This window comes from Saccopteryx bilineata, chromosome 10, assembly GCF_036850765.1.
Source record: "Saccopteryx bilineata isolate mSacBil1 chromosome 10, mSacBil1_pri_phased_curated, whole genome shotgun sequence".
In the NCBI taxonomy this organism is placed as follows: domain Eukaryota; kingdom Metazoa; phylum Chordata; class Mammalia; order Chiroptera; family Emballonuridae; genus Saccopteryx; species Saccopteryx bilineata.
The window spans coordinates 9,466,427-9,480,406 of NC_089499.1; the positions used below are offsets into that span (position 1 = coordinate 9,466,427).

The window sequence follows — 13,980 nt, forward strand, 5'->3', positions numbered from 1 at the left end:
CTAGTGCCTGAGGCAGAGGCCAAGGAGCCATCCCCAGCTCCCGGGCCATCTTTGCTCCAATGGAGCCTCGGGTGCAGAAGGGGAAGAGAGAGACAGAGAGGAAGGAGAGGGGGAGGGGTGGAGAAGCAGATGGGCGCTTCTCCTGTGTGCCCTGGCCGGGAATCGAACCGGGGGCTCCTGAATGCCAGGCCGACGCTCTGCCACTGAGCCAACCGGCCAGGGCCAGAACCTCTGTGTTTTATGCTGATTGTTTTTAATGGAAAATCCACACCTGTGGAAAATCAAAAGATTGAACAAATAATCCAAAATGTTCACTCATGCTCATAACTATTTTTACTTTCCAGATGGTGGGGGAAAGATGTTCCCACCAACCCCCTTTCCTTTTGAAAAATACCTCATATAAATAGCCGAAGGAGCAACAGAGCAATCTACCTACGGCAAAACTGGAAGACGTCTGGAATTCCAAACCGCAACACCTGAAGACGGAAGTGAACAAGAAAGTAGAAAATGACCGAGCAGAGAGATTTCCAGACACACAAAGACAGAAGCAGTCTCCTCTCACGTACCCTTTCTCAGGAGCTACTGGAGGGTGTGCTCCTGCAAAAGGAAGGCGTAAACCAAGAAAGACACAGACACAGGGTCCAGGAAACAACATAGAAAAGAGGGTAGGCTATTTGCAGAATAAAAACAGAGGAAAGTCCTCAGATGACAGGTGTGTACCAGAGGCCTGGAGGGTGACCAGGTCAGAAGTGAGCAGCACAGAGAAGCCCCAGAAAGCCTCTGCAGGATAAAAAGGGGACCGACACATTATCTGACAGGTTGGACTATGTAGAAAACTGTGCTGAGGGGAGTGTGAAGAGCTCTGGGAGGGTGTGGGAAGACTTAGAAATTCAAAGAATACAAAGCAAATGAAAATAAGAAAAGAGGACATTGTGAAATTCAGGAAAAACAGAAAGTTATATATAAAAAGGAAAATGTACTCATAGCATCCTTGGCTCAGCTGTGAACACTCCTTATGTAGTCATAATAAAATACTTAGTTTGGAACTATCCAAAACAGTATGAGATCTTAAAGCCACTTACAACCTACTGCAGTAAGGAGACAAGCCATACATACATGAATCTGCACTAAATATACGTAGAACTACAAACAAAAAGACCCAAATAAAGTCCTAAAGGAAGAGGGATGAGAGGAAACTCGATTAGTGAGTTCACTTGAGCTTATTACAACAAGAGCAATTTATGAACCCTTACTATTGACCCTTGGTTTTAAGACTTTATATAATTATCTAAAATATGTTTTACAAACCCCAAGCTAAAACAAGCCTAGGAATTAGATTTATTTGATCATAGGTAAAGACAGGCTCTGTAGGCATCTAAGCCAGCTCTCATTTTCTCCTGTCTTGGGCATCAGGAAGCCAGCATGGGGAACGGTGGGGACAGAGTGAAATGCAACCCACTGGGGTCTCCGGGGCTGACGTTCAGCCGGCACCCATGGTACCAGGGCTGGGAGCACCTGCTGCCCAAGCTGCCTGAGGGCTGACCCTTCTCAAAGCGGAGAACCACGTTTCTGATTCCATCTTGTACCATCTCAAAGACGAGGTGTATATTTGCGAATTCCGCAGTGATGACAGAATGTCCTTAGGAGGATGGCAGGGGAGGGCTGGTGAAATGAGGGTCCACATCACTAAGCAGCGTCTGGAACTGGAGAATCGAGAGACCGCAAAGAAGGCGCATCGTACAGACACGTGGGGGTCTGCACTGCAGAAACAGCCTGCGGCACCGCCTGCTGGGGGACCCTGTGTCTGCCTCCCCTTCTGACTCAGCAACATGTGTCAGCTGGACACATGGCTGCAGAGCTAATGGCAGCACTGGGCAGCACCCCCGACGCTAGGTGTGGCCACGGGGATGTGCAGACGCAACTCCCAGCTCATGCTCTCCGAGGGAAAGGGCACGCCCTTCCTCCCCCCTCTTCCTCACTGCCCCGTGATGACTGCAGGACATCTGGGAGCACGCAGGCAGCGAGGGCGAGTCCTGGGAGGGTGCAGCAGGAGGGCAGAAAGAGCCTTGGCCCCGACCCCCTCACCACGCAGACTCATCACGCTCACTCTGAGATCCATGTGGGCAAGACAGGAACTGGTCTTTTAAAGAAAGAGCTTCTCTCTTTTAAGTCACTGTTTCTCTAGTAGGACTCTGTCACAGCCACCAAAACTACATCCGAAGGAATACACACCCAAATTAACTACAAGTGGTTAGGTAAAAAGGCCACTGTTGTTGTTGTTAGTAGTATTCTTTGACTTTTCATGTACACACATAACTTGGATTTAAAAACACAAATTAATCTTTTTTTTTCTTTTTTGTATTTTTCTGAAGCTGGAAACGGGGAGAGACAGTTAGACTCCCGCATGCGCCCAACCGGGATCCACCCGGCACGCCCACCAGGGGCAACGCTCTGCCCACCAGGGGGCGATGCTCTGGCCCTCCGGGACATCGCTCTGCCGCGACCAGAGCCACTCTAGCGCCTGGGGCAGAGGCCAAGGAGCCATCCCCAGCGCCCGGGCCATCTTTGCTCCAATGGAGCCTTGGCTGCGGGAGGGGAAGAGAGAGACAGAGAGGAAGGAGACGGGGGGTGGAGAAGCAAATGGGCGCTTCTTCTATGTGCCCTGGCCAGGAATCAAACCCGGGTCCCCCACATGCCAGGCCGACCAACCGGCCAGGGCCACAAATTAATCTTTAAAAAGAAACATAGATATCAAAGGAACCTTGAAGAATTATCATTGTATATCTAAGTCGGTGAACACTTTTAGAAGGCTAACATCCACTGAAATCCCTCCACCACTGGAGATGGAGCTGGACACCGACACAGCCCTTGCAGAGACCAACAAAAGCAGCACGTAACAAGAACTAGAAAAATGCTCATAACCTTTGACCAAACGATCCCACTCTTGGGAATCTCTCCTAAGGAAGTAATTCTGTAGAGGCAGAGAGCTATGTGGACATGAATGATTGTAACAGCTATCTCCATAACAGCCCCAAACATGAAAAAGACCAAACGTTCAATATGATAGGGAAGATTTAGGATATGGTATCGAGTTGATAAAATATTATCTATAGAGGAAAAAACAATTGTGAACCTTACAAACACATGTATTTTCTGATATCATATTACATGAAGACCAAAAATAAAGACAGAAGCACTCTGATTTTAAGGTACCCATGTGTGGTCACATGAATTAAAAAGTAATATGACCACATACAAAGGAAAGAAGTTGGACCCCTACTCTTGTCATATATAAAATTAACCTTCACGATATATAAAAATTAACCAAAAACTGGGTTAAAGACCTAAATGTAAGATATAAAACTATAAAAGTCTTAGAAAAAACACAGGTGTAAATCTTCTTGATCTTTGATTAGGCAATAGCTTCTTGGATATGACATCAAAAGCAAAAGCAACAAAATAAACAATAGATAAATTGAACTTCCTCGAAATTAAAACCTTTATGCTTCAAAGGACACCAGCAAGAAAGTGGGAAGTCAACACACAGAGTGGGAGAACAGTTTTATAAATTATGTATCTGATAAGGGACATATTTAGAACATGTAAAGAACTATTAAAATGAAGTAATAAAAAGATAACTCAATTTAAAAAATGGGCATCTGAATAGACATTTCTCCAAAGAAACACAAATGGCCAATAAGCATATGGAAAAATGCTCAGAACCATTAGCCACGAGGTAAATAAAAATCAAAACCACCGTGCGATACCACTGCACACCCACTAGGGTGACCACAGTCAGAAAGACAGACAATAGCAACTGCTGTGAAGAAGTTGAAAAATCGGAACCCTGTATGCTGCTGGTGGGGAGGTAAAACAGTGCAGCTGCTCTGTGAGACAGTCTGATAGTTCCTCAACCAGTTAAACATAGTTACTCCGTGACCCAGCAATTCTGCTCCCAGGTACACACTCAAGGAAATGAAAACATAGGCACACAAAAATCTGCAGGGATGTCCATAGCAGCGTCAGTCGTAATAGCTAGAAAGTGGAAACAACCAAAATATTCGTCAACTGACGAAGAGGTAAACAAAACATCGTCTCTCCACATGGTGGAATATTACGCTGACATGAAAAGGAATGAAGTACTAATAAGCAGTACGACATGGGTGAATCCTGAAAACATGACACTAAGTGAAAAAAGCCAGTCACAAAAAGGGCAAATATCAGATGATTCCATTTATAGGAAATGTCCAGAACAGGCAAATCTCTGGAGACAGAAAGTGGATCAGTGCTTGCCCAGGGCTGGGGGAAATGGGAGGAATGGGGGTGACCACTGGAGGGTGTGGGATTTCTTCGGGGATGATAAGAATGTTCTAAAACTGGTGATAGATGTACAACTTTGGGGACATCATAAAACCATTATATTGTACACTGTGAGTGAGGGAATTTTGTAGTATGTCAATTCTATCTCATTAAAGTCATTACAATAAAAATATGAAAAAATTAGAGTACTGTGTTAAAGGGTTGGATAATTTTCATCTTCCATATAAAAGTTCTGTTATGACAGTTTTTCAATTAGAAAACAAACTGACCTTTAAACTTAAATATCAGCAGATTTGTAATGATTATACTGTAGCAACCTGCATGCTTGCTATACTTGATCAAAATCTATTTCTTTCTTTCTTTTTTTTTTTTTTTTTTTTGTATTTTTCTGAAGCTGGAAACGGGGAGAGACAGTCAGACAGACTCCCACATGCACCCGACCGGGATCCACCCGGCACGCCCACCAGGGGCAACGCTCTGCCCACCAGGGGGCTATGCTCTGCCCCTCCGGGGCGTCGCTCTGCTGTGACCAGAGCCACTCTAGCACCTGGGGCAGAGGCCAAGGAGCCATCCCCAGCGCCCGGGCCATCTTTGCTCCAATGGAGCCTTGGCTGCGGGAGGGGAAGAGAGAGACAGAGAGGAAGGGGGGGGAGAAGCAAATGGGCGCTTCTCCTATGTGCCCTGGCCGGGAATCGAACCAGGGTCCCCCGCACGCCAGGCCGACGCTCTATTGCTGAGCCAACCGGCCAGGGCCAAAATCTATTTCTTAAAAAGAACAAAACAAAGACCTGAAGTTCACAGCCAGGTCTAGTTTCCCCCATATTTCTCACCAATCGTGTGCAGGCAATGTGAAGTCGGAAGCCCAGGAAACCATGGAGCAGCTCGAAGTAACTGAAGCTTCATTCAGCGGGTGGATAACAGCTAAACACTTCACTCAGCGGGCAGGTTACAGAGGGAACATTCTGGGTGAAAGAGTGTCCTCTGCTCTCAGGGCCCCCACCGTAAAGAAGGCAGGTCTCTCCTGCCTCCTGAAAAACTGACACACAGCTTCCGTTCAGCTACCAGCAGAGCAGTGAGTGCCCCGTGCAGTTCGCAGGGACAGTCTGCAGAAAAGGGGCTCTGCGGTCACTAAGTGTGACAGTGCCGTTGACCTCCTCTCTCAGGCAGTCTCAGCGCCCATCAGCCCAGCAGAGCTGCCGAGAAGCCCAGAAGCAAAGACACCTGGTTAGTTTTGTTTAGTCCAGGTAACAGGAGGACAGGAGCTCTCCCCACCCCTCCAGAACCTCCCTGGGGCTGACAGAAATAATGTGGTTAAAGAACAAACTCTTTTCTGTCCAACCCCCATGCTGACACCATGAAGGGAGGAATTAGAAAAGAGCCAGCAATTAATTATTCAACGTCCTGGGGCTCCGGAGGAGATGAGGCTCTGGCTCTCTAATGTGTGGATGACGACAGGAGACCCCACTTACCCTCTGGTCACAGAATGCATTGTGCAGACCACTGGTGACTCAGAGCTGAAGCCTGTGGCTCCAGAGCCCCAGGGTTTGAATATATTAATATGAGGAATGGAAGAAAGGCTCCAGGAAAAGCCAGAACAGCTTCTAGAACTCTGACAGTCTCTTTCCCTTTTGATGCTTTTCATGGTGTCGTTCCAATCAAGGCGGCGCTTATATAACAGGACTTCAGTCCGAGGCGCTCAGCTGAGAAAAGGAGGCTCCGTCAGCGCTTACGGGAAGCCCGATTCCAAGAACTGCATGGGGGAGGGACCTGACTTTTGCTCTCTTAAAGGAATCTGTGCCAAATTATGGGACAAGTAAAAAAACAGCACGTTTAGTCAGGAACACCGGCAACCCAAGCCAGGAAGCAGAAAGCTGGCTCTGTCTTTGCCCCTCCCAACAGTTCTCAGAGCTGTCCCTGCCCTGCCATTCTGACCTCGGTTGTCCGCGGCCTTTCCCATCTCTTCACAAGTGGGGGAAGCGGGTCCTCGCCTCCACTCTGCCCCTCGAGCTTGCCTTACCCTCCTCTTCAGAGGCAGCCACACTGTGTGCTGCCATGACTTCCAGCAATCACCGCTCTGACACACGTCACCCTCAAAAATCGACATTCGAGGAAAACCCCAGCCACGTGGCTGACCTGAGCCAGTTGGCAACAGTCGCTGACGATGTTCAGGTTTAAGATGGAACTTCAAAGGCCAAAGGAGGCCTACATCCATATTCATACGGTCATTTTAATTCACCTTTTGGGAAACTGCATTATACTGAAAGCAATTTAGCCTGAAGTGACTAATGCCATGTCAATTAGTCAAATGTAAATTAACCTAGAGACTTTGAATAAATTGATATCTGCAAAAAAAGAGTATCTCCACTCCGAAAATGAGAACTGGAAACTTGAGAGCCAAGTGTAATGTTCCAGTTGGCATTATTTCAGAGATTATTAAAAAGGGGGGAGAACGAAGCCAACGAGCCAGTCGAAGCTAAAATGAAGTGATCGGGCCAAGTCAGACGGGCTGATTCCCAAAGGACCACGGGAACACGGGTTTCTGCATAGGCTGACATAACGTCTTACACGGGAGAATGTTTTAAATTTATATAGTGCTTTTCATGTCAGAAACTCCATCTTTTTATAACTGATTAGCTCACGAACCCCCTGTTACTATGACCTCATTTTAGATCTGTGTGCCCAAATTAAACATAAGAAGAAAATCTAAGGGCTAGATGTTCACATTTTTAGTTTTTTTCCATGTTAGATATTATTCAACCATCATGGCCCCTGAGGAACTTCAAAATGTTCATGAGCATATAAACCATGAGTTTTCCCTCGAAAGTAAGAAGTTGAAAAGATCCCGATTTTTTTGAATAGAAAATAAAAGAGAGATGGCCTTATTGGACTTTATCAGCACACACTGAAAATTTAACTCAGTAGAGTCTTTTCTCAATTTCAATCTACAACAGCAACAGAGACGAAGCCAGGGTCCTTGTGTCTTGCGCCGGAGTGAAATGCACACGCAGCTGGCTCACGCAGTTATGACCCCTGGAAGGCACACCTGTGAGCACTCATCTACGTGGCCCCGCCCACGGAGCATGGGGCAGGCTCTTAGTAAGTGTTCCCTGATTTGAACCCTGGCTTCAACGCTGTAAACAAACAGAGGTGAGCTGGGATGACAACTGTCTATCCTTCCAACCTGATGTCAGGACATCTTTTACTCTGGTTATTTGAAGAATAGCAATTTTAAAAAAATGTTAAATCATCATCCAAAACATTTTTGTTACTTAAAGAATTTAAATAGCCCTGGCCGGTTGGCTCAGTGGTAGAGCGTCGGCCTGGCGTGCAGAGGTCCCGGGTTCGATTCCCGGCCAGAGCACACAGGAGAAGTGCCCATCTGCTTCTCCACCCCTCCCCCTCTCCTTCCTCTCTGTCTCTCTCTTCCCCTCCCGCAGCCGAGGCTCCACTGGAGCAAAGGTGGCCTGGGCGCTGAGGATGGCTCCTTGGCCTCTGCCCCAGGCGCTAGAGTGGCTCTGGTCGCAACAGAGTGACGCCCCAGAGGGGCAGAGCATCGCCCCCTGGTGGGCATGCCGGGTGGATCCCAGTCGGGCGCATGCGGGAGTCTGTCTGACTCTGTCTCTCCCCGTTTCTAGCTTCAGAAAAATACAAAAAAAATAAAATAAAATAAAGAAATATTTACACCTCTTCAGAGACCTCCTTGGGACTTCCTTCCATTGGCCCAAGACCCAGATCCCATATCTCTTTCCTCGGGAAGAGCCTGTGAGTTTGTTTTGGAGACCTACCCCCACCACACAGGTTAGAGTCTTGATGGTCTAGCAGGAAAGGTACCTGGTCTTCCCTTGGCCAAGAAAAAGGCCAGGGGACCAACTGCCTCAAGCACTGAGGGCAACAGACAGCAGGTTCCCTCAGTTAGCGGTATATAAGAGACTTCCCAGTTCCTGCTGTTCAGACTCCCAGGGCTGCGGCCCCAGCCCTCTGCCAGACTGGTTCTTCAGGGTTCCCAGAGGTCAGCCTTCCTCTTTCCCTCCGGGTCAGCCAGAGGCGGGTTCTGTGCTTGCAGGGACAGACCCTAAGGCAGAAGCTCTCCCCATGTCCTCACTGACCAATAACATCGGCTCCGCCAACGCCGGGTCGGCTGGACCCATTCATTACAGACCTCTACTGGGCAGACTCTGTTCGTCGGCTCAGATTACTATGGGAACCCGTTACCATAATGAAATTCAGTTGTTGAAAATGTGGCCTCTAATTCTCGGTGGCTTCCTTCCTGTCCCTGTCAGTGCAGTTCTATTTGAGGACGGAATTATGAACGAAGCAGAAAAGAGCTTTAAATCTAGATGGTACCTAAAGGAAAAGGTGCTAAGCTTTCACCAGAAACTCAGTAAGCCGCACACGAGCGTGTCGTGCACAGGGAAACCAGGGGGGCAACTCGGCACTTTCAAAGGTCTGTCGCAATCCTCATGCTTTAATGTAAGAAAAATAAAAAGCCAGGCCGGGGTGAAGAACGTACCACACGGGTGGCGTGTGAAAGACCACGCGACCTTGGAAGCACCATAAGGCGTTAACGTAAGGCATCGCCCTCCGTCTCAGCCTTCACTCGCCAACTCACCTTTGCCTGGGACCAGCGCCTTCCGGAAGGCTTCCTTCAGGGAGCTGTGCCCGTGTAGGAGTCTGTGGCTGGGGGTGACAGCTACGTGGGACGCGCCGTAAACGGCCTCGGGGGTGGCCGTGTAGGCACTCAGCTTCTCTCCGGTGACTCGCCCGTCCACCTGGCAGGGGAGGGCAGAGTCATTTCACGTTTCAGTGCTCCCAGCTACATCCCCTCCTCCCGCCCCCTCCTCAGTCGCAAACAGTGGGGACAGCGGCTGGCCACAGCCCCAGGGATGTGGGGGCCCAATGGAGTCTGGTGGGGGCAGAGGAGGGAGGGAGGGAGAGGACCGCAGCCCCTCCATCAGAAGCCCTGCCCGGTGCCCTCCACCGGGCGTCCTGGGGGCCCCGGCCCGGAGAGGGTCAAGGCGGGCTCGGAGAGGTGCCGTCCCGCATTCCTGGCTCCTTCGTCCAGTGTCTGTTAAATTGCTCGTCCCGAGAAAGGAGGTCCATCCTCCAAGATTTAAAGAAGAGTAAAAACAGCGGCATCCACTTTTCTAACCAGAGAAAGTCTCTGCAGTGAATACCGTCTGGAAGAGGAGAGGGGACGGCCTGAGCGGCCTGACCGAGTGCTCCTGGGCTGGGAAGCGCCCTTCGAGGGAGAACATCCATTCGGTATCGGCGGAACGCCTGTCATGAGGCAGACAAGGAGGAGAATGGCCCCTTCCTTCACACACTCATTCACTCGGTTTCAGAGTGCCTATGTGAGGCGCTTGGGGCCTGTAATCAAAAGCCCACGCTATGTCCCGAGTCCCAGTCAGCTGGCACCTCCGGATCAGGCCTGGGGCCACGGAGGCACAGCCACATGGCCCGCACCTGCAGGTCTGGGTGTTCCCTCCCGAGACATCTCATTTTCCGGTGGCTCCAGGAACGGAGACGGAAACATCTTCATCGTGAAATGTTGGGACGGGGGAGAACGTAGCAGCTGCCGTGGGGCTCAGAGAGCCACCCCTTCACGCTGCTTGAGGAGCAAAGGCCTTCGACGTGGGACCAGACGAGCCAGCCTAACACATGGGACCCCAAAAATGATGGCGCTGGGAGTCTGAACAGAAGTCACAGCTGGACATCTCACCACCCTCTCAGAAAGGCCTAACACACGCGACCCCAAAAATGATGGTGCTGGAGTCTGAACAGAAGTCACAGCTGGACATCTCTCCACCCTCTCAGAAAGGCAGGAAGAGGAAACACTGGTTTCAGGCTTTGATTTTCAAAGATTTTCAAAGTACACATGCAGGCTCCTCTGTCTGCAGCTGGAGTGGGTTGGGTCGCTCTGGTGAGGGGACAGCACAGGCATCGTGAGCTCAGGGACAAGCAGCACGTGCTCAGTGGACACCAGCTGTGGCTGTCTGCAGGAAAGAGCCCGGGGAGGTAGGTCAGCTCTGTCTGTTGGCTGATGCTCCCCCTCCTAAGGGTCTGACGGGGACGAAGGCGAGGGGAGGGTTTAGAGCTAAATGAACAGGGCACGCAGGAGGAGAAACCAGAGGATGAGGAAGAACACCCGGGCAACAGACGGCAGCAGAGCAACTTTCTAGTCAGCAGAGACAAAGAGAAAGGTTTGAGGGAAGCTGCCAGAGCAGGGGTTCTCCGGGAGTGGCCTCCAGCAGTGTTTCTGCAGCAGGTCCCCTCTTGTGAACCTGGGTAAGCACAGTCCTTAACAGCTTTATGTCTTTCTAGACATAATGTGTCGCAGTTACCCCCGGCTCCCTGTTCTGAGGACACAGTGAGAGCCCAGGAGAATACCCACACAGACATTCTGCACTTCGATTCGGGGAGCTCATGAACGCCCAGAAGACCGTCTGTATCTATCTGCGCTGTCCGCTACGGTAGCCAGAGCAGTGTGTCGCCACGAGCACTTGACGTGGGTGCTATCGTGTAAAAGACTGTACAGATTCTCAAAGACTCTGTACTAAAACAAGAGTGTTAACTATTTCCTTTCCAATTTTTTTGTTGATCACATCTTGAAACAGCAACATTTTGAATATAATGGGTTGAGTGAAATGATGTTATTAAAATCAATTTCACCTGTTCCTTTGCACTTTAAAAGTTGTGGCTACTGGGAAATGTGAAATCATCATGTATGTGACTCTCACTCTTCCTACGGGACACACTGCTGCGGAGCTCTGAGTTGCTGGTCGTGTCCATGAGCTGCAACAATGCAGAAGGGGACCTGTGAGCACTAACTGCTGGGAAGGCTGTTGCGCGGTCACCTTTAACGTGAAGTCCAGATGGCAGCCCACACAGTCACCGATCCAGTGGGCCTGCATGCCTTTTATCCCGTACCATTCCGGAAGGTCTGCCAACGCGTCCTGCATGGCCTGTCGAAACGAAAGAAACAGAGAGGGAGATGCACCAGGCTCGAGAAAGCAAATGACCTGGGGCTTGCTGAGGAAGGACAACTGGGGACCCTGAAGGAGGCTCAGGCCTTCGCCTTCTTCTCGTTCACCTGCCAACCAGAGGGGCCCAGCAAAGGTGAGACACAGACGCACTCCTCATGACTCAACTTCGTGAGACGGGTTTGACCGATTTCTCTGTTCTGAGTGGGTCAAGGTTTCACGGAAGGAGGACCGTGGACAGGGAAAGGCCCTAGTGAACGTCTTTGATGAATGTGGTGAGTGCATTCTGTCCCACAGTCCAAGAACTAAACAAAAGAAGTTCAAGTTTATGAATTTGAAACTCTTAAGCCACTCATGGGATGGGTATTCATCAACTCAGCTATATCATGTACAAAATACATTACATCTTTGCATTTGAAAATAGAGATTAATGTAAGCGAAACCATCACATTGGTTTATATAAATGCTTGCTACTAGAAAGGCATATTGCTTTTCATTGTCATTTGTCCACTTTCAATCCTAAATTATACCTATTCAAAACGGGGGCTTTTCGACACCTTATTATGCATGGCCTCACGCACATGCCAGCCCTGATCACTTGATAATGAGACTCATTCCTCCAACAGATACATGAGATTTAAAAAGTAAATCATGTATTTGTAATGTGAAGAGCCCAATTTAAATTCCTAATTGGATTATGATGGATACAGGCAACATAATGACGCTTTGTCGAGTGTCCTGTAACTCACAAAGTGCTCTTACACACATCTCTCCTCCCGCACTGTGGGGGGTGGCTCACTTCCAGAGCCCGCTCTTGCACTGGGCCACAGGGACGGGCACGCCGGAACCGAACCACACTAATAGCGTTCCTTCCCCGGCACTGTGGAGGCTCTTACGTGAGCATGTGAGGAACAAAGCAGAGCGCTTCCCATCCCTGTCATCAGTCCTTTCTCATCAGGAGGGTCTGGGAACATCAAGGTCCAGACATTTCTTTGTAGGCAGAAATTGTGGGTAATGGACACCATCAAGCTGACGGCAATGTGTCCTCTCCACACTAGAACCTCCCTAGGTATTGGGGGTCCGGGCATTGACAAGGTAGGATGTGCCTAAGTCCCTCATGTAAAGTTTAAATATGGGAGCTCCCCCTTATCCATGGGGGATATGTTCCAATACCCCCAAGGATGCCTAAAACCACGGATGGCACTGAATCCTATATATACTATATTTTTTCCTAAATATATGTACCTATGATAAAGTTTAGTTTATAAATTCAGTACAGCAAGAGATGAACAACTATAACTAGGAATAAAATAGAACAATTGTAATAATACTTTGCAATGAAAGCTGAGAGAATATAGTCTCTCTCTGATAACTGAGATGGCTACTAAGCGACTAGCAGGTGGAGCGTGAACACCGTGGCGGACAAAGGGGACGATTCACACCCTGGACGGGACAGGGCGGGGAAAGAGCAAGACTCCCTCATGCTACTGAGAACAACATGCAATTTCAAACTTGTGAATGGTTTATTTCTGGAACTTTCCATTTAATATTTCTGGACCGCTTTTGACTACGAGTAACAAACTGCGGTTTAGAACTTGATCTTCCGGCATGATCTATGTTCCATGCACTTCCCGGTAACGGCACTATGTTTCTGTAGGGAGGCTGGCCCTGTCTCCCAGGCAGGGTCCAAGAGAGTCTAGAGTTGCCAGTTTTAGATAAAATAAGAAGCACATCATCAGGTGCCACTGTCACACAGTGTTCCAAGTGCCTGTGATGGTGAGAGGGCTTCCCAGGCTTCCAACAGAAAACCGTGAATCCTTTATGGTTACAAATAAAGTTTGGGTACAGAGCGCTTCAAGCCCGACGAGGTTCCCTGGTCCCCTGGACACAGAGGCCAGGGAAGTCGCCTAGGGCGGCCCGCGTGGGAGATATTTAAAGGGTCTCTAGGGCGGTCGAGCTAATATGACGTGGTGAAATCTCACTGGCTGACGGACAGTCGCTTTTTTCCAAAGGGCTCCTGGGAAGTTTCTTCTGGTGCGCAGGAATGTGGGCGGTTCTAGCCAAGTTCCCGGGTCTGGTGTCTCACATGACCGTCCCCCACTGCTGACCACCCCACAATACTGTCTTGATATCATTGTAACAAGAGTGTAAAATCTTAAGTATAATATATATTAATAATATAATATATAAATGATTAATCTTCTAATAAATATAAAAATTCTAGAAAGCCTTTCAATTTACAGAGCAATTTTGGGGGTCTTCAATGCCAACAAAGCACGTAACTAGTGCATGATAAACTCTGAAAACGACCCATGGTGTTTCCTCTCCCGTGATCAGTTAGGTTCCATTTAACTTCCAAGCAAACCTACATGTGTCCTTCCATCAGCTAAAACCCCTATTACATGATTTGAAGATCGGCTCCATCTCCCATTCTGCCCGTGGCTGCCACAGAAAACGCAGCCCGGACAGGGTCTGACTCTGACAGCACCTTCCGCCCAGTCCTTCCCTGGCATTCCCGAGCCACAGTCCTAAGCCCTCTCATTGAGTTTCTCTCCGGATTGCATTGTCCAGGCCCTGATACACCTTGTAGAAATGCTCTGCTTAAAATATGCAGATCTTGGCCCTGGCCGGTTGGCTCAGCGGTAGAGCGTCGGCCTGGCGTGCGGGGGGCCCGGGTTCG

At 49.0% G+C, this 13,980-nt stretch overlaps 1 protein-coding gene across 3 annotated transcripts in view; it reads right to left on the reverse strand.

Moving 5' to 3' along the window:
* LARS2 (leucyl-tRNA synthetase 2, mitochondrial) overlaps positions 1-13,980 on the reverse strand; it is a 125,944-nt gene that overhangs the window by 46,704 nt on the left and 65,260 nt on the right. For all 3 annotated transcript variants that reach the window (XM_066244936.1, XM_066244934.1, XM_066244935.1), the window contains exons 8-9: positions 11,175-11,282; positions 8,930-9,089 (exon numbers count right to left, since the gene is read on the reverse strand). In XM_066244936.1, coding sequence (XP_066101033.1) covers positions 8,930-9,089; positions 11,175-11,282 — 268 coding nt within the window. The remainder of the gene's footprint in view (positions 1-8,929; positions 9,090-11,174; positions 11,283-13,980) is intronic.